General features: G+C 42.8%; 2 protein-coding genes across 4 annotated transcripts in view; one reads left to right on the plus strand and one right to left on the minus strand.

Moving 5' to 3' along the window:
• The window catches only part of LOC137616387 (lachesin-like), an 855,479-nt gene that overhangs the window by 39,816 nt on the left and 788,834 nt on the right, over nt 1–26,829 (plus strand). The gene's annotated exons all lie outside the window — the stretch shown is intronic.
• On the minus strand, nt 4,071–9,723 carry LOC137616386 (uncharacterized). Of its 2 annotated transcripts, XM_068346086.1 has the most exons (3): nt 9,189–9,723; nt 9,005–9,083; nt 4,071–8,909 (listed from the first exon to the last, which is right to left on the minus strand). In XM_068346086.1, exon 3 carries the CDS (start codon nt 8,495–8,497, stop codon nt 4,592–4,594), a length of 3,906 nt encoding a protein of 1,301 aa, XP_068202187.1. In that variant the 5' UTR covers nt 8,498–8,909; nt 9,005–9,083; nt 9,189–9,723; the 3' UTR covers nt 4,071–4,591. The 2 variants fall into 2 exon arrangements, with proteins under 2 accessions (XP_068202187.1, XP_068202186.1); XM_068346085.1 differs by having other exon boundaries at nt 4,071–9,083.

A 26,829-nucleotide genomic window follows, 5' to 3' on the forward strand; every position in this document is an offset into this window, starting at 1 on the left:
CTGGTCTAACCTCAGGCTCCTTAATGGACAAGGAGCAAAAGGTTGAGAGTATTGTTACCCGGTTTTAGTCTGCGTGAATGAAAAGATCTGTCTGGCCCTTATTCTTTTCTTCATCCTCTTCTCCCTTGGAGAAAGCAGCATCCTGGGTTCTCTGCACAGCTGACCTCGAACCACTGCAGGTAAACCATGCTCCCTTGTGTTCCTAGTATTAAGTGTAATACTGTCATGTCCCCATACCCTGACGAGGTGGTATTGTAGTCCTAGCCTAGATTTCCATCTGAAGAATTCCAGGTCAACTACCTTGGACGAGTCACTTCCTCACCTTCACACACAGCTTATGTAGGCCACAGCAGTTTCACAGCATGCTAGCGAGGAGCTGGGACTCCTTATTTCTTGAGTACTTACACTCTCGAACATGGAATCCCCGGGCAAGCCAAAGCCAGTATGGCAGGGACTTACCTCTCTTCCTAAGGGTTGAGTCACCCTATGTAAATAGCGTGGTTTGTATTACAGTTACGGAACAAATGACAAATTCGTAGATAATTTGTATTTGTCCTAACTATACAAACCTTAGCTATTTACACATATTTGCCCGCCAGCCCTGTCCCCCGGGATAAGTCCTACCTCTAAGCAAAGTGAAGCACTCACCGGTGTGTGTGAGGGGGGGGAGCAAGCTACCCCTCCCTATCCCCCGCTAACTAGCGGTGGGGTAGTAAACCCTCGTTAAAATTCTAATGGCTCGTCATTCAGCTACGCCGAAGTAATTACCCCATGTAAATAGCTAAGGTTTGTATAGTTAGGAAAAATACAAATTATCTACAAATTTGTTATATTATGCTGACAGTATTTAATTTCGGCGAGTGTAGGTAGCTGAATTCATATGCTAGATTGATAGCCTAGGCATTTTTGTTTACTTTCATGCATGATATAGTAAGTGTTCCTATTGTTAATTTACGAAATGAAGATGTTAGGCATTTATGCATATAAGATTCAGTGATTGCACGTTTTTCTCCTTCTAGGAAGTATATAAGGGGTTTCATTGATCTAGGTAGTCGACTCCCTTGCCCCTAACCTGACGTTAGGGCTCTTGTATACTTTCTTACCTCCCCAGTTACCTTATCCAAGGTAATCTCCTTCCTCTGAGGTAGCCTATTCTACATCCTAGCCCTCCTTACCTTGACTCGTATTCAAGTGAGGTTAGGCTAGGATTTTCTTTCCCCACTCATAGCCATAGTACATGAGCTTTGAGTTTGGGACAGAACCTCAGAGTACCAGTTGTTTGCCCTCCAGCTACCCCATTAGGTGAATGAACTCTCCTTTTGGTCTCTGCTGGCTGGCAAAGGCGGGAGGGCTCTGCCCTTCCCCCTAGTCCACACCTGGTAGGGTTACGACCCTTCCTCCCTGTGGCCTAGCAATTTGTCCTACACCTGCCTTCCCTGGTCTGGGGACTTGTTCCCATGGCCTAGGTTGGGCAGGCCATGGGATTCTGTTTCTTTGTAGTTAAGGACGGTACATTAGTGCTGTGCCTTCATTGTACTAACCTACCCTAGGCTGGAGAACGAATTCTTCCTACACCTGGGACAGTGCTGGTACGGAAACAGGAAAAACCCCCCCCCTGAGGTGTTGGTGAGGGCTCACGCCTTCCCCTACACTCCCCCTCAGGACCCTCGCCACTCCCCCCTCTGGCCTTTAGTGATGGCCTAGCCATCACACCTCTGTGCACCGTCCTACAACTCGACCGTGTGCCGGTGAGTTGTGGGATTGGCCCGGTCCTTTCGTTTGTTAGTCCGAACTGCTAGGCTCCCCGCATATAGTTGAACTATGGGGTAGCATATGGCAGATCGTTCTGCCGGTGGAAGACCTCACTATCTTAAAGTGCTCTTCGGTCCTCCCTTGGGCCGCCACCCGCAACTCTAGCCGACTGCCGGCTCTGTTGCGGCTGGATGAAAGGTTGCCATCCTCTCCCTTTCATTTGAACACTCCTTCCGGAAGAAGACGAGGTTTGGGTAGTGATCTACCGCCCTTCCGTCCTTCTTCTATTCTTTCTCTCTATCTTATCAGTACTGGTCCCCTGCCACACTACCCTGCCGGCAACAGCCATCAGCTTAGTCCGGTATCCTCTCTGTCTCGTTGATTGACGTCAGTGTTGGAATACCTATGCCGGTTTCTTGCCGACTGCCGGGGCCCGCCGACGTGCTGGCGACCTGCCATCATTTTGAGGTTTGTCCTCTCTCTGCCACATAGACTGATGGCTGGGAGGGGTTCCCCCCTCGATGGAGATTTTCCGTCATGCTGCCGGAGCCACCTAATTTTTCTACTTCAGTGGACTGTCACCTTTACCCTGCCAGCCCTGCGCCAGCAGTGCCTATTGTATAGCTATATACGATAGCCAGTACTTCTAGGGTATAGTACATACCCTAGTCAGAAAACTATGGTGTATAGTTGTGCAGTAAATTCTTCTAGCATACTCTGTGGATCCATGCACAGTCCCTTGCCGGGACCTACCTGAATCGGGGAGAATCATTTCTCCCCCTTTCTCTCTATGCTGAATGAACTCAGCTCTCCCTCTCACCAATACTAATACCTTGGAGGAAGTCTAAGCCATGCTTTATCCAGTGTGGATATCCCTTCCCCCTCTTAGGGCACCCTGAAGGAGCCCCTAGAATTAGTTATGGTATGGGGTCACAGCAATTGGCTGGGCGGGATGCACAAGTATGTGTCTTTTCTGCTTCATTTCCAGCTTACCTATCCTGAGCTTACACTTGGAAAGGAATCTTATATTGAAAGTAAAATTACTTTAAGACTAATCTAAGATTACTCTAAGTCAATGATATAGACTTCTGTAGACTCATGTACCCCATTCTTCTTTACAGGAGGAGTACATCCAGTGTGAGAGCGCCTTCTGCAGTGTTCGGCACCCGGACTTCTATGGACACTTGGCGTGTCGAACCCACGCCAGCTGTTCCGTTACCCTAGGGATTCTCCGGTATTGGGACCTGCAGGTCTGCACTGTCTGCAAAGACCTACTCCATGAGGCGTTCGAGGACCCCCCATCTGCGGAGGCCAGGGACATCGCTCGAGAGAAACTACGCAAATGGGTGCGTGGTTTCCAGAAAAACGCCACGGGGCCCTATCTCCCTAGCGAGAGGATGAGAGCTCTGCTCTTTCCTAAGGCATCTGCGGATGCCATCATCCCTAAACCAGAGATCCCCTGCGTCCAGCTGACGGTCGAACCTGACGTATCGGACGCACTCCAAGACTTCCATCATGATGAGGTGGAACGAATGTCGGAAGTGTCGGACACCACCAAAAGGACCCTGATGGCCGAGGGTCGAGAAGAGGAGGAGCATACGGATAAGCAGAACACCATAAAAATCTGTGGTTTGTAATAAAGGTTGGAAGGAAAAATGTAATTAAATATGATATTTATTACATAAATAAGCCTTTAAAATAACGTAGTAACGGAGTTACAAACAGTTGATTGGAGAACAAGGCAATTCACGTAAATCGTAGGGCGTTTCCTTCGTTCTGCTTCGCTCGCTGTCTGTAAAGAAATATTCAAGAAGATTAGCATCTAAAAGTCATGGTCATTTATATAGAAGAATATACCCATCGGAATAATAACCCACTTAAAATTACCTTACAATTGAGCAACTGAGGTTTACATTAGTATCAGGAAGGAAATAAAAGGGCCGATACATCGAAACCGAACACCATCCTGAAATGAACGGTAAACCTAATATAAATTTGCTCGGTCGTAATATGGGAGACAATTCGTCATAAATATAACCATTCGAAACAATGTATTTGACGATTCTCTTACCCAAGTGTTAAGAACGTGAATTTATAAATAAGCTAGAGTTACTAGTCCGAGAGCTAAATCACCTGAAAGGACAAGAGAATACGATATATAAAACATTGACCACAAAAATCTATTACTAATCTTCATAAGGTTAAAAATGACAGACAGGAAAAACTTGAAATAGGCAACACAAGGCAATGAGAGTTCGCAATAATAACCTTAAAAATAAGCCCTATATATTCTTGGTACTCACCATTGTCGAACCATGCACAAAGGCGTTGCAGATGGATTTTGGCAGATTTTCACAAGAGGGTGACGTAGACCAGGGATCCCAATAATAGCCTTTAGCCTAAGAAAGGCATGTCGGACAAATAAAAAATGTGGAAACCTTTCCAGGTGAGTGAGGTCTCTGTGTCTCTGTCTCTGACACCGTCGGACGGCCGGGCTGCCTGCCTCCTCGTCGGCGTTTTCGCTCGAGTAAAGCATATGGAAGGAGGAGGAGTTAGCAAACTATCCATCTTTAAAGACTGGACGACAGGAAAGACAGTTTGATGGTACCAAGAGTAGGGCAATTGAAATACTAAATTCTTAATAATTACTAGTCTTTCCTGTCGCCATGTGAAAATATGAAATATCTTGTACAGTCCAGGGGCGAAGATGGGATTTTTTCAGAAATGAAAAAATTCCATCCTGAAACATATATAGCAGGACAATTGTAAGCAAAAATACATTTAAGAAATGTAAAAATAATTAAATTAAATACAAAAAAATACAAACACTGAATAATGATTAAAGCATCTGTCTTGTCCTTTCTTGGCTTAATATAGCAGCCTTTCTTTTGGGCCTTAAGGACGAAGTAACAGAATTACTAACATCAGGAGTAGCTGAATTGGTACTTCCTGTGTTTTCTAGTATTGGAATAATATTATTTACATGCAACCTTGATGTCTGGCCTGTTTTTCCCTTCTTAATAACAGCATGGGGAACTTCACCCAAATCATTCTTAAAAACTTCTAGAATTATGCCTAAAGGATAATTATTCCTTTTGGTATGTTCCTCCTTAATTAATACAACATCGCCAACATTTAGTAATTTATGAGTAACGGGACGATACCGCCCCTTCCTATCAACTGCTTGCTGAATCAGAGTACCTAGAAATTCATTATGATAGGTCTCTATTAAAGTCTGCCTAATTTTACACAACTTTAAGTAATTCTGAGAAATAGCTTTATTATCAGGGTCAAATTCTGGATCTTCAACTGAAAGAGGTTGAAGATTAGGGATAAGGTTTAGAGAAGTCAATTCATAGCCTCGCACGAGCTGTTCCGGCGTTATTGGTTCGGGCACATTGTCAGTCTCAGCACGAACAGCTTCTTTGAAGGCTATAGGTCGTCGATTAATGAGATGCACAATATTACAGACAAGAAATTCAAAGTCTACATACGTCAATATAAAATTCTTAATTGCTCCAAACATTAATCTTTTGACCATTTTTACACAGACTTCTACTAATGATCCCAATTCACTGCAGCCTTTGAAATATTGCTGAAAGGAGAGGGGTTTTACATTATTTTCCTCAAAATATAATTGCGTCTGAGGGTCACTAATGAAGGAAGTTATGGTATTACCTCCTGCCACCAACTGAGTCCCAAGATCACTAATACAAAGTTGAGGAATCCCGTACTCAAAGCAGTGTAGCTGAAATGCTCTTAAAAATTCTGCAACATTCAAACTCCTGCAAATTTTGAGGTTAACTGCCCTAGACCAAGTACAGGTGATACATAGTAACCAAACCTTACGGGTCTCTTTTCCATCCTTCGTATTGAAGGGTCCTAGATAATCCATAAATATGTTAGAAAAAGGAACCGTAGGAGGATCTGCTCTGAAGTCTCTGTAAAAGTTCTGATTTAACCTTATATAACGATTATTAAACCTACGACAATGAACACACTGTTTAAGAGCCTTTTTCACAACTGAGAAATGTTTAGGGATGTAATAATGCTTTCTGAGCTCTGTTAATACAAAATAACATCCTGAATGTAATAATTTGAGGTGTGCATCCCAAATAATTAGTTTGGTCAAATGACTGTCTGGGTGCAATAATAAAGGGTAATTTCCACTTAAGCCATAATTCCATTTTTTGAATTTACTCTTAACTCTCAGAAGACCCTGTGAATCTAAAAATACATTAAGTTGCGTTATAATAGGAGGAATGTCTTTTCTGGAATTAAGACCATGCTGTAGGTAAGAATATACCTCAGGATAATGCTTTCTTTGTTCATTGTTTAACAAGTAATTTATAGCCTGGGCAAAGTAATTAGCGACTGGTGAGCAAGCAATTTTCGCTTTCAGCTTCCACTTGTGCACCACTAAGAAAATATAGCGAAAAATCAATACAAGTTTCCTGAAATTGGAATAATTATTAATATCAATAAGATTGTTAGCAACTTCAATAACCCGAGCTGTGGAAGGAGTTGCTTGAACCTCAGTGGGCATCTCAAATGCTGGTCTAGTACTTGACAATTCTGGAACTTCATTTATACTTAAATGTGGTCCTGAAAAAAAGCAAGAAGTTTGCAACTGGTTGTTAAGTTCAATACTTTCATCATTGTAGAAATTCTGATCGTAATTTAAATAATAATTACATTCAGACTCTAGAAGTTGATCAGTGGCCTGTTGCAGTGGTTTCTCCATAAGCATGCCTCTTTCATTTATTACAGAAAATGAACAGTTTACCTCAAAGTTAGTATTAATGTCATCATCGGCAAAAATATCAACTTTAGAGTTCAGCAGAAAGGAACTACTCTGGATATGAATAGCAGAACTACACTCAAATGGGTTACTAACAGCCGAGGTTTGCACTCTCGTATCAGCTAAATTATCAATATTCTTAATCATTAAATCAATGCTACCAGACAGCAAAATACCTGCATGACACTCTGTATACATCGATGAATTTATTCCTCCAAAAACTGTATCTGTACCTGCAATACAATAAGCGAAGTCTGTACCTAAAATGAGCTGAACATTATCAATTTCATGAGAAAATTTATTAAGGAATTGATCAGCTAATTTAACACCTTGTGCCTGAAATTTATCAACTAATCTACCAAGCAGAGGTAATTTCAATGCTACATTAATGTTTGGTACAACCAAGCAATAAATTATAAAGGATTTATCTCCGATCGTAACAGGAACTTCAACAATTTCAGTAAAATACTCCTTGTTACCATTAAACCCATTAACTGTTAGCTTTACCTTTGAGTTAATGATTTTAAGATTATTCTCCTCCGCCAATTTCTTAGTGACAAACGTGCTCTGCGAACCACTGTCCTTCAGTCCTCTGTAAACAGTTCCCCCAACTTTAAATGAAAAGGTGGGTAAAATGGAATCACCTTGACAAGTAGGAAGTACGGCAACACCGCTGCTTATTTGAGGAGAAGTTTCCACCTTGGATTTGCAGTTATTAATATTGTTAGAGTCTCTGTCTGGTGACTGACTCCTATCACATAGGTAAGTCATATGCCAGCTGTTACAATTTGAACAGCGTCTTTTGAATTTAAAACGACACTTACCGGAAACATGATTAAACTGGCCGCATTTTACACATCCATTTCTAGATTTTAAAATATGCACTTTATCTGTAGGAGAAAGAAAATTAGGGCACTTATGGATAAAGTGAAATTTATCAGTATTTCCAACTGCAGAACACAAGGAACACTGAGGCGAAGACCTGTCTTTATCATATGCTACTGCTTCCGCAGCCATGCTGGTAGTACTCTCTTTAGGAAGAGGGAGTGTTAATGTTTTGACACGTGAAGCTTTACATTTCAAGCTTTCAACACCTTTCCCGTCACTTTCGTACCTTTCGCAAGCTGCAAAGAAATGTGAAATAATGTCATTTAAGGAAGGATGAGTTTTTCCTGTAATATTAATAAAATGACGCTGAAAGCGACCATTTAAGCCGTGCCAAGCAAAATATCTGACAAATTCATCCGCTCCAATGTTAAAAGTCTTGACTGCTTCACATACTGATCGGAGGATGGAAATAAATGTGAAGGGGTCATCACCCTCTCTTAGACTTAACTCCGTAATTTTCCTAATTGCATTGTTTTTACAAACCTCCTTAGAAGCAAAGGCGGAAATCAATAATTCTTTGGCATCTACATAACGCTGTTTGTCAGCTTCCAGAGAACATAATAAAGTCTTTGCTCGACCGTCTATCTGTTGCTTCAGCAATAAAAGTAAATCTCTATCAGGATACTGAAATACATTAGTTGTAGCCTCAAACTCTGCTATAAATTTCAATAAATCTTCTCCCTCTTTACTTGTAAACTTAGGAAGAGGAGCTGTTGGCTGTTTCAGTAAACTGCGGGCCACGTCGGGAATATTAGAACCATTATTACCCCTGGAAATCTCAAGTAATGGTAAACAATACTCAATTTTATCTAAATAATCCTGGCAACTTGTTAATTCTGGCTCTAACTCTGCTTCATCAGATACGTCAGGAAATTTCTTCAAGAGGATATGATCATCTAGCTCTGACAGCTTGTTTCTATAATTAACAAGAAGACCTTTAATAGCTAACTTTTCTTCTTGTGTAAGGGCAGAATAGGTGTCAGACCTATTGAATTGTTCGGTGACTTTTCTCCGAATGACTTTTCGTTGTCCAATCAGTACCTGTAAGTTAGCCATTATAACAAACGTATAACAAATGCAAAATAATAAAATGTTAACTTTCTGAAAAGGAAAAATATATTTATTTAAATGAAATGTTAATATCCTGGAAAGGAAAATGTCAAAGTCCTGCAAATAGAAATATGAGACTACTGGGAGCCCCGGTCGTGGTCAATTCTCTACTGGATCATCTGCACCATCATTAAGCACCTTTCATTGTGTGGCCCCACGTTGGGCGCCATAAGCAGAACACCATAAAAATCTGTGGTTTGTAATAAAGGTTGGAAGGAAAAATGTAATTAAATATGATATTTATTACATAAATAAGCCTTTAAAATAACGTAGTAACGGAGTTACAAACAGTTGATTGGAGAACAAGGCAATTCACGTAAATCGTAGGGCGTTTCCTTCGTTCTGCTTCGCTCGCTGTCTGTAAAGAAATATTCAAGAAGATTAGCATCTAAAAGTCATGGTCATTTATATAGAAGAATATACCCATCGGAATAATAACCCACTTAAAATTACCTTACAATTGAGCAACTGAGGTTTACATTAGTATCAGGAAGGAAATAAAAGGGCCGATACATCGAAACCGAACACCATCCTGAAATGAACGGTAAACCTAATATAAATTTGCTCGGTCGTAATATGGGAGACAATTCGTCATAAATATAACCATTCGAAACAATGTATTTGACGATTCTCTTACCCAAGTGTTAAGAACGTGAATTTATAAATAAGCTAGAGTTACTAGTCCGAGAGCTAAATCACCTGAAAGGACAAGAGAATACGATATATAAAACATTGACCACAAAAATCTATTACTAATCTTCATAAGGTTAAAAATGACAGACAGGAAAAACTTGAAATAGGCAACACAAGGCAATGAGAGTTCGCAATAATAACCTTAAAAATAAGCCCTATATATTCTTGGTACTCACCATTGTCGAATCATGCACAAAGGCGTTGCAGATGGATTTTGGCAGATTTTCACAAGAGGGTGACGTAGACCAGGGATCCCAATAATAGCCTTTAGCCTAAGAAAGGCATGTCGGACAAATCAAAAATGTGGAAACCTTTCCAGGTGAGTGAGGTCTCTGTGTCTCTGTCTCTGACACCGTCGGACGGCCGGGCTGCCTGCCTCCTCGTCGGCGTTTTCGCTCGAGTAAAGCATATGGAAGGAGGAGGAGTTAGCAAACTATCCATCTTTAAAGACTGGACGGCAGGAAAGACAGTTTGATGGTACCAAGAGTAGGGCAATTGAAATACTAAATTCTTAATAATTACTAGTCTTTCCTGTCGCCATGTGAAAATATGAAATATCTTGTACAACGGAGGCTCCTGACTCCAAGGGTGATGGCGCCCGCTTCCCCTCTGTTACTTGCGTTGCAATTTCGGAACCTGTCCCCTCTACTTCTTCCACTCCTACACCTGTGAGAGTGGACACCCAGGATCACCTCCAAGCCTTAGTGGCACTCCTGGACGAGAAGTTTCGCCAGAGGGACGAAGACTTCAAGAGGGAGATCCTTCGTCTGTTGAAACAGACCCCGAGGAAGATCATCGTTAAGGATCTACCCCCTTGCTCAGTGACCAACCCTTGGAGGCATGCAGAACACATGCCGATCACGAGTGGACGGATCTTCATCAACGATAAATTAGGTGCCATTCCCCTTGAAGAGGTGGAGTTTTCGCCTAGCTTCGAAGCATACCCGGACTGTTATATCCATCTCAAGTCCGAGCCAGTTTCCAAGGAGGAAACCGAGCCTAGGGAGGTCATCGTCTTTGACCATGCAAAGGCTCAATCTCTTCTGGCCGGCTGCCTCAAGAGTAAGGGCTACACCAACTCCAAGGTGCCGGCCCTAAGCAAGAAACACCCGTCTTGCTCCTGCCACCATGGTCTTCCCCTTTGCCGAGAAATCCCTGTTGGCAGTGTTGAAGGCGGTGGAGGAAGGGAAACCCTGCCCTACACTGGAAGAATGTAGGCCCCTCTCCCTCGCCCTTCCTCCCGACGACAAGAACTGGAAAGACATCCAGTTAACTTTCTCTGTAGGAAAGTTGGAGGCTGACATCGCTGGACAGCAGTTCAACGAAAACCTCCCCAAGCTCTTTGAATACCTACTGCGTCGGGACCTGGACATGAAAGAGTGGCTGGCTGCCTCCCTCTCTCTTCAAGTCCAAATGGAGACGATGGCCGGGAACACATGGACCCCAGGCTTCTACATGGTCTTGGCTAAGACCCATCTCGCCACCCTGACGAAGGACTTTTACAGCTTCATCAGGGCCCGGAGAGCCTGTACAGAATTTGTGTTTTTGCGGATGCCACCGTCAAACACGAATCCCGTTAACTGATTTCCTCCAACATTTGGGGGAAAGATCTCTTCCCTAACGATCTCGCGAAAGAGCTGAGCCGCCACTGAGAACCGGAACCTTCTCCATAAGTGGGGCATGTCAAAGAAGAGGAAATCTTCTCAGGATGAGGGCCCCCAACCTAAGAAGGAGGCCAACAAGCCCAGACCCCAGCAGCATCAGGCTAAGTGCCAGTTTCCGGCACCCGCCGCTCCCCAGTTGGTGGCTTAGTCCCAACAGACCTTTCAGCTGGTCCCCCAGCCGGTGGTGGCTCAGTCACCAGTCTTCACGCCAGCCTATGAAAGACAGTCTACTTCCTTTCGTCCCAAAGGTAGAGGCTCTGGCAAAGACTCCTCTCGACGTCCATCCAGAGGGAGAGGAGGAAGGGGAGCAGGCAGCCGAGGTGGTAAACCTTCGGGAAACCAGAAGCAATGAAATGCTTCCGGTGAGAGGAAGACTCCGCCTCTTCCAGGATCGTTGGACCTTAGATCCTTGGTCTCACAGCATCATCAAGAACGGACTTGGGTGGAGCTGGGTAACACCACCTCCAACCTTCCACCAATTCTTCCAACACCACCCCCGTCCTGGAATAATATGTCCAAGAACTCTTGAACAAGAAGGTGATCAAGAGGGTAAAGTCCACCAGGTTCCAAGGAAGACTATTCTGTGTTCCCAAGAAGGACTCCGACAAACTCAGAGTCATTCTGGACTTGTCCCTTCTCAACAAGTTCATAGTGAACAACAAATTTAAAATGCTGACTCTTCAGCACATAAGAGCCCTACTGCCTCCAAAGGCTTACACAGTCTCAATAGACTTGGCGGACGCCTACTGGCACATTCCAATGAATCGCCAGGCCTCCTCCTACCTAGGATTCAGGCTTCAAAGAAGGCAGTACGCCTTCAGAGTCATGCCCTTCGGACTCAATATAGCCCCAAGGATCTTCACGAAGCTCGCAGAAAGGATCGTCCAACAGCTACGCTTACAAGGCGTCCAGGTGATGGCTTACCTGGACGATTGGTTGGTTTGGGCAGCATCCTCAGAAGAATGCTTGCAAGCTTCCAGAAAGGTGATCCAATTCTTGGAACATCTGGGTTTCAAGATCAACACCAAAAAGTCTCGACTTTCTCCAGCTCAGAAGTTCCAATGGCTAGGAATCCATTGGAACCTTCAGTCACACCGTCTTTCCATCCCTCTGAAGAAAAGGGAGGAATTAGCAGGATCTGTCATGAGACGCCTAAAATCCAAACGGATTTCAAGACGACAACAAGAACGGGTGCTCGGCTCCCTCCAGTTCGCTTCAGTGACAGACCCAGTGCTATGAGCATAGCTAAAGGATGCATCGGTAGTCTGGAGAAGATACACATCCATCGCTCGAAGAGATCTCAAGAGACCTCTGCCAACCAAGCTTCGTTCCCTCTTAAAGCCATGGTCGGAGGCAAAGAACCTGAAAAGATCAGTACCTCTTCAACTACCGCCTCCTTCGGTCGTTATCCACATGGATGCATCGCTAGAAGGATGGGGGGGGGTTCACTCCCATCAACGGCAAGTTCAAGGAACATGGTCTCCCCTATTCAAGACGTTTCACACCAACATCTTGGAGGCCATGGTGGTCCTCCTTACTCTGAAGAGGCTGTCTCCACGTCCCTCAGTCCATATCCGTCTGACTCTGGAGAGCGACGTTGTAGTCAGATGTCTCAACCGTCAGGGGTCAAGATCGCCCCAACGCAATCAAGTGTTGCTACCCATCTTCTGCTTGGCGGACAAGAAAAGATGGCACCTGTCGGCAGTTCACCTATAAGGATTCCGCAACGTGACGGTGGATGCTCTATCCAGGACAACCCCGATAGAGTCAGAATGGTCCCTAGACACAGACTCATTCTCCTTCATCTCCCTACAAGTCCCGGAACTGCAGATCGACCTCTTCGTAGCAAGCGTCAACAAGCAACTTCCTCATTACGTGGCCCCTTACGAGGACCCCCGAGCGGAAGTGGTGGACGCCATGTCCCTGGATTGGAACAGATGGTCCTAGATTTACCTGTTCCCTCCACCCAACCTTCTGCTGAAAGTCCTCACCAAGCTGAGAACCTTCCAAGGAACAGCAGCCCTATTGGCACCCAAGTGGCCCCGGAGCAACTGGTTCCCATTAATCCTGGAGTTACAACCCAAGCTAATTCCCCTGCCGGACCCAGTTTTCTCCCAGGAAGATCAGAAGTCTACTGTCTTCGCTTCATCAAGGAAACCCCGAGACCTTCATCTCATGATTTTCTCTCCCTAGCTGTCAAGAAGAGGTTTGGGATCTCGAAGAAAAGCTCGGGCTTCTTAGAGGAATACAAAACAAAATCTACCAGAAGGCAATACAAGTCATACTGGAAGAAGTGGGTGTCCTTTGTCAAGGCTAAAAATCCTACAGAAATCTTTATAGACTTTTGTCTGTCCTTCTTCATTCACGTTCATGGACAGGGCTTGGCAGCCAACACGATTTCCACTGGTAAATCGGCCTTGACAAGACCATTACTATATGCCTTCCAGATAGACCTGTCTGATGACATCTTTAACAAGCTGCCAAAGGCATGTGCTAAACTCAAACCCCCCCCCCCCCCCCTTGAGACCCATCTCCTGGTCTCTTGACAAGGTGCTCCACTTTGCCTCAAGTTTGGACAACAAGTCTTGCCCTCTGAAAGATTTGACTCAAAAAGTTATTTTCCTATTTGCTCTCGCCTCGGGAGCCCGAGTCAGTGAAATTGTGGCATTATCAAGAGAAGAGGGCCAGATACAGTTCGCTGAAACAGGCGAGCTTACCCTCTTTCCTGACCCAACGTTTCTCGCCAAGAATGAGCTACCCACTAAAAGAATCTGCCCTCTGAAGGAAGATGTCTCTCTATGTCCAGTGGAGAGTCTAAAGGTCTATCTTCGACAAACTTCAGACTTTGGCGGAGGACAGCTCTTTAAAGGGGAAACTTCAGGGTCCCACTTGTCACTCAAACAACTAAGGGCGAAGATCACCTACTTTATTCGCAGAGCGGATCCTGACAGTACACCCGCAGGTCACGATCCCAGGAAAGTCGCCTCTTCCCTGAATTTCTTCCAGTCGATGGACTTCGAAAGTCTTCGCTCTTTCACAGGCTGGAAGTCCTCCATAGTGTTTTTCAAACACTATGCGAAGCAGGTGCACGAGTTCAAACGGTATGTGGTAGATGCAGGTAGTGTACTAAAGCCTGCTGCTTAGTGCTGCGTAGAACAGTGAGTTATTCGGGACTCTAACTTTATGGGTGCCTGTGTTGACCCTAGTGCAAACCATAGTGATTTCAAATGCCACCTTGTGACACTACGGACTGTTCTTATACAAAAGGTGAAGTCACATAGACAGAAACACATGTGCCACATGTTTTAACATGAAGTGTATATAAGACTTTCTAGAAAGACTTTATAGTTCCTTTGGAACTAATGTGTGTAATGGCAAGTTTTCCTTTTCAGATTCCACACCCATTTCTATTGATGTCTTAAGTCTATGTTGCTAATTGCATTCCATTACAATTTATTGCTTATTGTATGCTAATTCTTATTTATCTAAATAGAATAGAATTTGTTTACCTGTGCGTCTCATTTCGCTCTCACAATGGAAATAAAAACACTGTTAGAGAATTTTATTTACCTCCTTATTTGAATAATGGTATGAACAATGTTATAATATTGTTCCTTATTGATACAAACTCATCCAGACTAAGGTAATTTATTCCAACACATTGTACTTACCTTATTCTATCTGACCCTGGGACCGGCAGGTATCTCCGAGACTAGGTGAGTTCCTCTATCAAGTAACTTCAAGATGTTCCTTACGTCCAAATAGGACTTCCCTGCCGGGGGGGGGGGGGGGGGGGGGGCAGGAAGCGGTAACATGGTATATGCTTATCTGTAGTGACGTAACGGAAATATCACAGGTCTCTATGGTCATCAGACCAAAGGAATATTGTCTAGAAGTCGAAGGCACTACAAAAGGGAAAAATCTACGATACATTAATTCTCTGGTACACTTCCATCAGGACGACATGGCTTGAGCCCAAAAAACGGATTTTGAGCGAAGCGAAAAATCTATTTTTGGGTGAGATAGCCATGTCGTCCTGATGGGCCCGCCCTTTTCTCTATTCAGGCCTTGACAGGCCCCTCCCATATTGTATCATGGAGGCTGGCCTTAACGCCTGAAGGAATGAGGAAGGCACGCAACGGTGACGTCAACCAAGATGGCGGCCAAACATGGCGGCGGTTATGACGTCACAGAGTTCCGTAACAGTAACGAAGGAGGAGAACTTAGTAACGGCTCCTCCCATAACTTGCCACACTTCCCCCTCGAAGCGTTAACGCTATGTGGGGTGCAGATAGCTATGTGGCGTGTCAAGCATACGTCCCCGGTTATTACTGTATACGATATCCTAAAGGGAAACCTTATGGGTACTGGCACCAGAAGTTAGAATTCTGTGAAACCTTTAGTTTAATTCTCTGGGAACATCTACTGTAGTCATATATACCCTTAGGAAGCTACTGAAGGAACCTTCCATCAGGACGACACGGCTATCTCACCCAAAAATAGATTTTTCACTTCGCTCAAAATCCGTTTATTATTGTTGTTGTTGTTGTTGTTTTTTACCTGAATTAATTAAATGATAATCATAATAATAATAATATTTAACACTTCAATCATAGAAACATGGATATTGCTTAAAATTCTTTTTGGTGTTCAGAATATAGTGCATTTTTTTTCTATACTGTTGACGAATCTAACGTTTATTCTAAGATAATTTAGTTATCATCAACATGTACAGTCGTTTGTTGGCCTTCAAGTTCAGATTTTTGGTCGATGAGTAAAAGGCGAATCCGAAACTTTTAAGCGACTATCAACACTTTTTGTTGTTGTTTTTAGATTGGTATAATTTTCGGAGTAATAGGAGCACCGTTTGCCACATCATGAAGTTTAGGGTTGTTGCACTTTCCATTGGTTTTAGAATATTTTTTTCTCTCGAAAAGGGTAAATGTCTTCAGCGCTTTCCTACGTAAACAATCAAAATCTGCAATTTAGATGCGTTTTCATACATTTCTAACTTTTCTTATGTAAGGTTGCCAAAAGTTCCATATATATATACTAAAGCTTACTCCACATATATATCTCTATTGGTTCACGATGAACAAGTTGTAATTTTCATTTAGATTTTCCAGGTATTATTCAGATAATGACACAAAACCTTTAGCTTTTTGCATTCTTGTGAAATATCAGGAAAATACTCACGATATAATTTTAAACCATCAAACTTACTATAGCACTGACGATTTTTTTAATTTTGCAAATCAAGAAATTTAGAATACCTTCATTTTACCAGGGGAAATTAGCTAATATAGCAAAGAAAGAGGCTTGTACATTAGGATACCTGCGACTCAGGTAGGCCATCATGAGTTAGATCCTGTTCAGATTTTAAGAAACTATCTCGTAACCGATTATGATGAATCAGAAATAAGTCATATGTTAAAAACTATGGGATATTTGAATGTGTTTTGTTTTGGATTGTTATATCAAGTCGATGAATTTCGTGAGTGTTAAGGGTTTCACACATATAACATTATATAACATTAATTCTATCAAGAGTTTAGTCATTTGTTAATTAATTACTGCAATCTTCGAACTAACGTGGGGGAATCCAAGTAAAGTTAGCAAGTTGATAATCTGAAACTTATTTGCAGAATCTAAATATAGAAATATATTAACAGTTTTACCCTGAAAAGTATGAATCCTATTAAATTAGGATTTAGGGTAACCAATCGAATATATAAGCTCTTTATCGATTATGTGACTTCGGGTCCCTCAATGTTTTACTTTCTCATGTTTTTTTTTTCTTTACAGTAGGCCTACTAATGTCGCAACTGTAGTCTGATATATGGGTTTACTCCGGATCCCCTTGTATTTGTGGTTATTGCAGTTTTTTTAATTAGTTTTCATCATCATCATCGTTATTATTATTATTATTATTATTATTATTATTATTATTATTATTACTTGCAAAGCTACCGCCCTAGTTGGAAAAGCAGGATGCTATAAGCCCAGGGACACCAACAGCGATAATTATAGCCCAGTTGGGAAAGGAAACGGTGAAAAATAAAATATCTTAAGAACAGTAACAACGTTAAAATATATATTTTCTATATAAACTATAAAAACTTAACAAAACAAGGGGAAGAGAAATAAGATAGAATAGTGTATGCGAGTGTACCCTCAAGCAAGAGAACTCTACCCCAAGACGTGGAAGACCATAGTACAGAGGCTATGGCACTACCCAAGACTAGAAAACAATGGTTTGATTTTGGCGTGTTCTTCTCCTAGAGGAGCTGCTTACCATAGTTAAAATCTCTCTTCTACCTTTACCAAGAGGAAAGTAATCTAAACCGTAGTTGTGTTTGCTTCACTGGAGCCTTGTACGACTTCTTTATGTGCTACATTGTTATTGGATTTATCCAGTTTTTAATGTTTATTCTTAAGTGCTTGTATCTAGCTTACTGATATATACATACGCATGCATAGACCTACACACACATATATGTATATGTGTATATATATATATATATATATATATATATATATATATTTATATATATATATATATATATATATATATATATATATATATATATATATATATATATATATATATATATATATATATATATATATTATATTACTAGTCAAGCTACAACCCCAGTTGGAAAAGCAAGATGCTATAGCCCCAAGGGCTCCAACAGGGAAAAATAGCCCAGTGAAGAAAGGAGTTAAGGAAATAAATAAATAATATAAGAAGTAATGGAAAATTAAAATAAAAGCACCAATAACATTAAAACAGATAATTCATATATAGACAATAAAAAGACTTATGTCAGCTTTTTCAACATTAAAACATTTGCTGCAAGTTTGAACGTTTGAAGTTCTGCTGATTCAACTACCCGATTGGGAAGATCATTCCACAACTTGGTCACAGCTGGAATAAAACTTCATCATCATCTCCTACACCTATCGACGCAAACGACCCCGGTTAGATTTCGCCAGTCGTCTCTATCCCGAGCTTTTAATTCAATGCTTCTCCATTTATCATCTCCTACTTCACGCTTCATAGCTCTTAGCCATGTAGGTCTGGGTCTTCCAATTCTTCCAGTACCTTGTGGAGCCCAGCTGAACGCTTGGTGAACTAATTTCTCTTGGTGAGTGCGAAGAGCCTTCTCAAACCATCTACATCTACCCCTCACCATGATCCCATTCACATATGACACTCGGGTAATCTCTATTATGGTTTCCTTTCTAATCCTGTCCTGCCATTTAACTCCCAATATCCGTCTGAGGGCTTTGTTCTCAAATCAACTAAATTTATTGGAGATTGTTTCATTGTTATACCTTGACTCATGTCCATAGAGTAACACCGATCTCCCTGAACTGATGTTTAGTCTGATTTTTTTTTATGTAATTTCAGGCGATTTGATTTCCAAATTTTATTTAACCGAACCATTGTTTGATTTTCTTTTTTCAATCCTTCACTAAACTATGATTCCAAAGACCTTGTATTGGAGATCATAGTTCCTGAATACTTAAATGATTCTATCTCATTAATCCTTTCTCCTTCCAATGATATTTCATCTTCCATTGCATTCTCTGTCTCATCATGTCTTTCTTCTATTTATATTCAGCCCAACTTCGTGTGATATTTCATGCATTCTGGTAAGCAAGCATTGCAAATCCTGTGGTGTTCTGCTAACAAGGACAGCATCATCAGCATACTCTAGGTCTGCCAAATTCCTATCACCTATCCAGTCCAATTCCTCTCCACTGTCTCCAGCTGTTCTGGCATTACAAAATCCATTAGGAGGATAAACAACATAGGTGACAACACATTCCCTTGGAGTGCTTCACTGTTTACTGGAATTTTATTTTTTGAAGAATAAAAAATTGCAACAGCTGGTTGAAAATGATGTCTTTATTATTTTTCAAATAAGAATTAAATTATATGTTTATTTGTAGAAAGAAAAATAAGGTTTGTAGGTTATGTCTTTTTTCTGTTGTGTATATAACATTCTTTCCATTCCTGGCAAGGTAGCTTAGTTATTTTATTAGGGGTGTGCTCTTAGTATGGCTTTTAATCTTGTATAAGTAACCCTACGTTTAATGGTACCCATTCTTTGAACTCCTCGTTTTATTTTGAACCTGGTATCATGCTGTAAAATACAAATATGCCAGGAGAGGAGTGGAGAACGTGTATTTTGGGATGATCACTTTTCAGGCTGATTGGTCCTATGAGACTCTGAATTACTGATTTCTATAATTGAAAACTTGTTGTACGTCAGTCTAAAAGAAATAATAAATATTCTCCAATGAATTTCAGTTAAATTTTAGGTATGGTTAGGTTCTGGGTTGTGATGGTAACGTATATAGTTCAGAAATGGAAAGGAATGAATGTGTAAAGGGGTAGATTTCACACTGGGAGCAGAACCAGGTTGTTTATAATTTTTCCTTATCCTCTCCATATTTTTCTTGTTTCATTTTGTTAAATTTCAATAAATAAAGGTCAGCATTTGGTTTTAGACTTGAAACTATTATGTGCGCCATGAAAATCTCTTAGTCTATTAAGACGTCCAGTACTCCCAGATCATAGACTCCTTTGGTGTTAGAGAAAGTATGATGCAGTGAGCCTGCTTTCCATCTTTCCTCAGGTTGCACTGAAAACATGATGGAACGGTTTATGCAGCGTCCCATTGGACTCTAACTGCGCTTACCTTGTAGTATTACACTATACCCCCATTCCTACTTCTTGCTTATGTCCTGTTGTCCTACATCTTTTTTTATCTTTACACGGTGCAACTTCAGGGGTATTCTCATGTTGCACATCTGTGTCAAAAGGCCTTACTGTCCGCGCAGCAACTACAGGTGTATTCTCAAGTTGCACTTCTGTGTTGAGAAGCCTTACGGCCCAAGGTGCAACGGCAAGGGTATTCTGAATTTGCACTTTTGTGTTGAAAGGCCCAATAGTCCACAGTGCAAATCCAGTTGTATTCTCAAGTCGCACTTGTTTGTTGAGTGGCCCTAGGGCTCATGGTACCACTGCAGGGGTATTCTCAAGTTGGTCTTGTATGTTGAAAGGCCCTACGGCCCACAGTGTAACTGCATGGGTATTTTCAAGTTGCACTTTTGTGATGAAAGACCCTATAGCTCTCGATACAATTGCAGAGGTATTCTCAAGTTGCACTTGCATGTTGAAAGGCCCTATGGCCTATGGTGCAACTGTAGTGGTATTCTCAAGTTGCACTTGTATGTTGCAAGGACCTACTGCTCACAGTGCAATTACTGGGATATTTTTAAGTTGTACTTCTGTGTTGGATGGCCCTGTGGCCCGCAGTGTAACTACAGCGGTATTCTCAAGTTGCACTCGTATGTTGAAAGGCCCTTCAGTGCAACTGCAGTGGTATTCTCAAGTTGAACCTTTATGTTGAAAGAGGCCCACGTTGCAACAGCAGAGGTATTCTCAAGTTGCTCTTGTATGCTGAAAGGCCCTACGGCCCAGGGTGCAACTGCAGGTGTATTCTCAACTTGCACTTGTTTAAAGGCCCAACTGCTCACGGTGCAACTGCAGTGGTATTTTCAAGTTGCACTTCTGTGTTGAAAGGCCCTAAAAGCCCAGGTGCAACTGCAGGGGTATTCTAAAGTTGCACTTGCATATTGAAAGGCCCTACAGCACAGGTACAACTGCAAGGGTATTCGCATTTTGCACTTGTATGTTGAAAGGCACTACGCCCCACGGTGCAACTGCAAGGGTATTCTCAAGTAACAATTGTATTTTGAAAGGCTTTACTGCTCACGGTTCAACTGCAGGGGTATTCTCAAGTTGCCTTTGTTTGTTGAAAGGCCGTACGGCTCACGTTGCAACTACAGGGGTATTCTCTAGTTGCACTTGTATGTTGAAGGGCCCTATTGCCCAAGGTGCAACTGCAGGGATATTCTCAAGTTGCACTTGTGTGTTGAAAGGCCCTACAGCCTAGTTGCAACTGCAGAGATATTCTCAAGTTGCACCTGTATGTTGAAAGGCCATACGGCACATAATGCAATTGCAGAGATATTCTCAAGTTCACTTGTATGATGAAAAACCCTACTGCTCACGGTAGAACTGCTTGGATATTTTAAAGTTGCACTTTTGTGTTGAATAGCCACTCCGGTCCATGTTGCAACTGCAATGATATTCTCAAGTTGCACTTGTATGTTGAAAGGCCCTAAGGTCCACGGTGTAACTGCAGGGGTATTCCGAAGTTGCACTTTTGTGTTGAAAGGCCATATGGCTTACAATGCAACAGCAGAAGTATTCTCAAGTTGCACTTGTATGTTTAAAGGCCCTACTGCCCGTGGTACAACTGCATGGGTATTTTTAAGTTGCACTTCTGTGTTGAATGGTCCTATGGGCCATGGTGCATTTGCAAGGATATTCTCAAGTTGCAGTTTTGTGTTGAAAGGCCCTACGACTTACGTTACAACTGGAGGGGTATTCTCAAGTTGCACTTGTATTTGAAAGGCCCTACAGCCCACGGTGCAACTGCTCTGGTATTTTTAAGTTGCACTTTTGTGTTGAAAGACTCGACTGCCCACAGTGTATACAACTCTAGGGGTATTCTCAAGTTGCACTTGTATGTTGAAAGGCCCTTTGGCCCTCGGTGTAACTACAGAGGTATTCTCAAGTTGCACTTTTGTGTTGAAAAGCCCTATGGTTCAAGGTGCAACTGGAGGGTTATTCTTAAGTTGCACTTTTATATTGAAAGGCCATATGGCTCACGGTGCAACTGCAGGGATGTTTCAGGTTGCACACTTTTATGTTGAAATTTCCTAAGGCTCACGGTGTAACTGCAGGGATATTCTCAAGTTGTACTTTGTGTTGAAAGGCCCTACGGCTATTGGTACAACTACAGTGGTATTCTCAAGTTGTACCTTTATGTTGAAAGACCCTACGGCCCATAGTGCAACAGCAGTGGTATTCTCAAGTTGCACATGTATGTTGAAAGGCTCTATGCCCCACGGTGCAACTGCAGGTGTATTCTCAATTTACACTTTTACGTTGAAAGGCCGAACTGCCCACGGTGCAACTGCATAGGTATTTTCAAGTTGCACTTCTGTGTTGAAAGGGCCAACAGCCCAGGTGCAACTTTAGGTGTATTCTCAAGTTGCACTTGTATGTTGAAAGACCCTACAGCCCAAGTGCAACTGCAGGGGTATTCTTAAGTTGCACTTGTATGTTGAAAGACCCTACAGCCCAAGTACAACTTCAGGGGTATTCTCAAGTTGCACTTATATGTTAAAAGGCCCTACGGCGCACAGTGCAACTGCAGGGGTATTCTCAAGTTGCAATTGTATGTTGAAAGGCCCTACTGCTCATGGGGCAACTTTATGGGTATTTTTAAGTTACACTTCTGTTTTGAATGGCCACTTCAGCCCATGGTGCAACTGCAATGGTATTCTCAAGTTGCATTTGTTTGTTGAAAAGCCCTAGGGCGCATGGTGGAACTACAGGGGTGTTCTTAAGTTGCACTTGTTTGTTGAAAGTCCTTATGGCTCACGGTGGAACTGCAGTTGTATTTTTAAGTTGCACTTTTATGATGAAAGACCTTACAGCTCCTCAGTTCAACTGCAGAGGTATTCTCATGTTGTACTTGTATGTTAAAAGGGTCTATGTCCTACCATGCAAGTTGCAATAGTATGTTGAAAGGCCCTACGGTCCAGTGTCCAACTGCAGGGGTATTCTCAAGTTGCTCTTGTATGGTGCAAGGATCTACTGCCCACGGTGCAACTGGATGGATATTTTTAAGTTGTACTTCTGTGTTGAAAAACCCTACTGCCCACGTTGTAGCTACAGCGATATACTCAAGTTGCACTTGTAAGTTTTAAGGCCCTACTGCTCTCGGTGCAATTGCTGTGGTATTCTAAAGTTGTACCTTTATGTTGAAAGGCCCTACTGTCCAGGGTGCAACAGCAGTGTTATTCTCAAGTTGCCCTTGTATGTTCAAGGACCCTACGGCTCAGGGTGCAACTGCAGGTGTATTCCTAACTTTCACTTTTATGTTGAAAGGCCCAACTGCCCACGGTGCAACTACATAGGCATTATCAAGTTGCAATTATGTGTTGAAAGGCCCTAAAGCCCAGGTGCAACTGCAGCGGTATTTTAATGTTGCATTTGTATGTTGAAAGGCCATACAGCCCAGGTACAACTGCAGGGGTATTCTCAACTTGCACTTGTATGTTGAAAGGCCCTACGGCCCACGGTGCAACTATACAGGTGTTCTCAACTTGCAATTGTATGTTGAAATGCCCATCAGGGTGCAATTGCAAGGATATTTTTTAAGTTACACTCCTGTGTTGAATGGCCACTTTGGTCCAAGGTTCAATTGCAGGGGTATTCTCAAGTTGCCTTTCTTTGTTGAAAGGCCGCACAGCTCACGGTACAGCTACGGGGGTATTCTCAAGCAGCACTTGTATGGTGAAAGGCCCAACTGCCCACTTACGTTGCAACTGCAAGGGTATTCTCAAGTTGCACTTCTGTCTTGAAAGGGCCTACGGCCCAGGTGCAACTGCAGAGGTATTCTCAAGTTGCACTTGTATGTTGAAAAGCTGTACGGCCCCCATGTCAATTGCAGAGATATTCTCAAGTTGCATTTGTATGACGAAAAGCCCTAATGCTCACGGTGGAACTGCTTGGGTATTTTTAATTTGCACTTTTGTGTTGAATAGCCACTCCAGCCCATGCTGCAACTGCAGTGGTATTCTCAAGTTGCACTTGTATGTTGAAAGGACCTAGGGCCCACTGTACAACTACAGAGGTATTCTCAAGTTGCACTTTTGTTTTGAAAAGCCCTACAGTTCACGGTGCACATGGAGGGGTATTCTCAAGTTGCACTTTTGTATTGAAAGGCCATAGGGCTCATGGTGCAACTGCAGGGATGTTTCAGGTTGATAATTTTTATTGAAATTCCCTAAGGCTCATGGTGCAACTGCAGGGATATTCTCAAGTTTGTACTTTGTGTTGAAAGGCCCAATGGCTATCGGTGCAACTGCAGTGTTATTCCTAAGTTGTACCTTTATGTTGAAAGGCCCTACAGCCCACGGTGCAACAGCAGTTGTATTCTCAAGATGCACTTGTATGTTGAAAAGCCTTATGTCTCACAGTGCAACTTCAGGTGTATTCTCAATTTGCACTTTTGTTGAAAGGCCCAAGCTCCCACTGTGCAACTACATGGGTATTTTCAAGTTGCACTGCACTTGTATGCTGAAAGGCCCACCGTGCAAGTGCAGGGGTATTCTCAAGTCGCACTTTTATGTTGAAAGGCCCTGCAGCCCAGGTACAATAGCAGGGGCATTCTTAAGTTGCACTTTATGTGGAAAGGCCATACGGCGCACATGCTACTGCAGGGTTATTTTCAAGTTGCAATTTTATGTTGAAAGGCCCTACTGCTCATGGTGCAACTGCAGGGGTATTCTCAAGTTGCATTTGTTTGTTGAGATGCCTTACGCCCTTCCTTGCAACTACAAGGGTATTCTCAAGATGCACCTTATGTTGAAAGCCCCTACGGCCCACGATGCAACTGCTGTGGTATTTTTAAGTTGCAGTTCGGTGTTGAAAGACCCTACTGCACACAGTACAACTGTAGGGGTATTCTCAATTTGTTCTTGTATGTTGAGAAGCCATCCGGCTCACAGTGCAACTGCAGGGGTATTCTCAAGGTGCATTTTGTTTTGAATTGCCCTAAGGCTCACCATGCAACTGCATGGGTATTTTCAAGTTGCACTATTGGTTTGAAAGGCCCTGTGGCTCACTGTGCAACTGCAGAGGTATTCTCAAGTCACACTTTTGTGTTGAAAAGCTCTAGGGCTCACAGTGGAACTGCAGGGGTCTTCTCAAGTCTCACTTTTGTGTTGAAAGTTCCTATGTTCATAGTGCAACTGCTTGGATATTTTCAAGTTTCATTTGTGTGTGAAAAGCTCTCCTGTGTACGAGGCAATTGCAGGTAATCTCAAGTTGTCCTTGTTTGTTGAAAGGCATTACGCCCCAGGGTGCAACCTCAGGGTATTTTCAAGTTTCATTTGCATGTTGAAAGGCCCTAGGACCCACGGTGCAACTGCATGGGTATTTTTAAGTTACACTTCTGTGTTGAATGGCCACTTTGGCCCACAGTGTAACTACAGGGGTATTCTCAAGTTGCATTATTGTGTTGAAAGGCCCTACGCCCCACAGTGCAACTGCTGGGTATTCTCAAGTTTTACCATTGTTGAAATACCCTACAGCCCATGATGCAACTGCAAGGGTATGCTTAAGTTGCACTTTTCTGCTTAAAGGACCTACAGTCCACTGTGCAACTGCAGGGGTATTCTCAAGTTGCACTTCTATGTTGAAAGGCCTTTCAGCCCACAGTGCAACTAAGGGGTATTCTCAAGCTGCATTTCTGTGTTGAAAGTCCTTACTGCCCCCGATGCAAATGCAGTGGTATGTATTCTCAAGTTGCAATTCTGTGTTAAAAGGCTCTTTGGCCCACGGTGTGAATGGTGGGATATTCTCAAGTGGCACCTCTGTGTCGAAAGGCCCACCAGCTCATAGTGCCACGGCAGGGGTATTCTCAAGTTGCACCTCTCTTTTGAAAGGCCCTACAGCCCACAGTGCAACTGCAGGTGTATTCTCAAGTTGTACCATTGTGTTGAAAGGCCATGCAGCCCACGGTGCAACTGCATATGGGTATTTTCAAGTTACCTCAATATTGAAGGGACTTACCACCCACAGTGCAACTGTAAGGGCATTCTCAAGTTGTAATTCTCTCTTGAAAGGCCGTATGACTCACGATACAACTGCAATGGTATTCCCAAGTTGCACTTGAGTATTGAAAGGCACTCCGGTCCATGGTGAAACTGTAGTGCTATTTTCAAGTTGCACTTGTTTGTTCAAAGGCCCTACTGCCCATGGTGTAACTGCAGGGGTATTTTCAAGTTGTACCTCTGTGTTGAAAGGCCCTACAGCCCACGTTGTAACTGCAGGGATATTCTCAAGTTGTATCTCTGTGTTGAAAGTCCGTACTGCCCATGGTGCAAGTGTGGGAGTATTGTCAAGTTGTACGTTTGTCTTGAAAGGCTTTACCACCCACGGTGCAACTGCAGAAGTATTCTCAAGTTGCATCTCTGTTTTGAAAGGCCCTACAGCCCAGGGTCCATCTGCAGGGGTATTCTCAAATTACATTTCTAATGAAAGACCCTACCACCCACGGTGCAACTACAGGGCATTCTCAAGTTGTTCTCTGTTTTGAAAGGCCTTCCGGCCACGGTGCAACTGCAGGGGCATTTTCAAGTTGAATTTTAATGTTGAATGGCCCTTTGCCCCACGGTGCAACTGCAGGGGCATTCTAAAGTTGCACGTCTGTGTTGAAAGACCCTATGGCCCACGATGCAACTGCAGTGGTATTTTCAAGTTGCAATTCTATGTTGAAAGACCCTACATCCCACGGTGCAACTGGAGGGGTATTTTCAAGTTGCACTTTTGTGTTGAAAGGCCCTCCAGCACACAGTGCAACTACGGGGTATTCTCAAATTGCACCTCTTGTTGAAAGCCCCTATGGCCCACAGTGTAACTGCAGTGGTATTTTCAAGTTGCACCTGAATGTTGAAAGGCCCTACGGCTCACGGTGCAACTGTAGGGGTATTCTCAATTTGCATGTCTGTGTTGAACTGCCTCCAGCACAGAGTGCAACTGCAGATGTATTCTCGAGTTGCACCTGTATGTTGAAAGGCCTTACGGCCCACAGTGCAACTGCTGGGGTATTCTCAAGTGTTACCATTGTTTTGAAGGGCCTCACGGCCCACGGTGCAACTGTCGGAGTATCCTGAAGTTGTACCTCTGTGTTGAATGGGTCTTCGGCCCCAGCGCCAGTCATCCATCATTGATCAGTGCCTAGACTTATAACTTTTTCC

This window comes from Palaemon carinicauda, chromosome 22, assembly GCF_036898095.1.
Source record: "Palaemon carinicauda isolate YSFRI2023 chromosome 22, ASM3689809v2, whole genome shotgun sequence".
Taxonomy (NCBI): domain Eukaryota; kingdom Metazoa; phylum Arthropoda; class Malacostraca; order Decapoda; family Palaemonidae; genus Palaemon; species Palaemon carinicauda.

Bases quoted from the DNA above. Each gene is read 5' to 3' on its own strand.
- LOC137616386 (XM_068346086.1), bottom strand. From the start codon at position 8,497: ATGGCTAACTTACAGGTACTGATTGGACAACGAAAAGTCATTCGGAGA.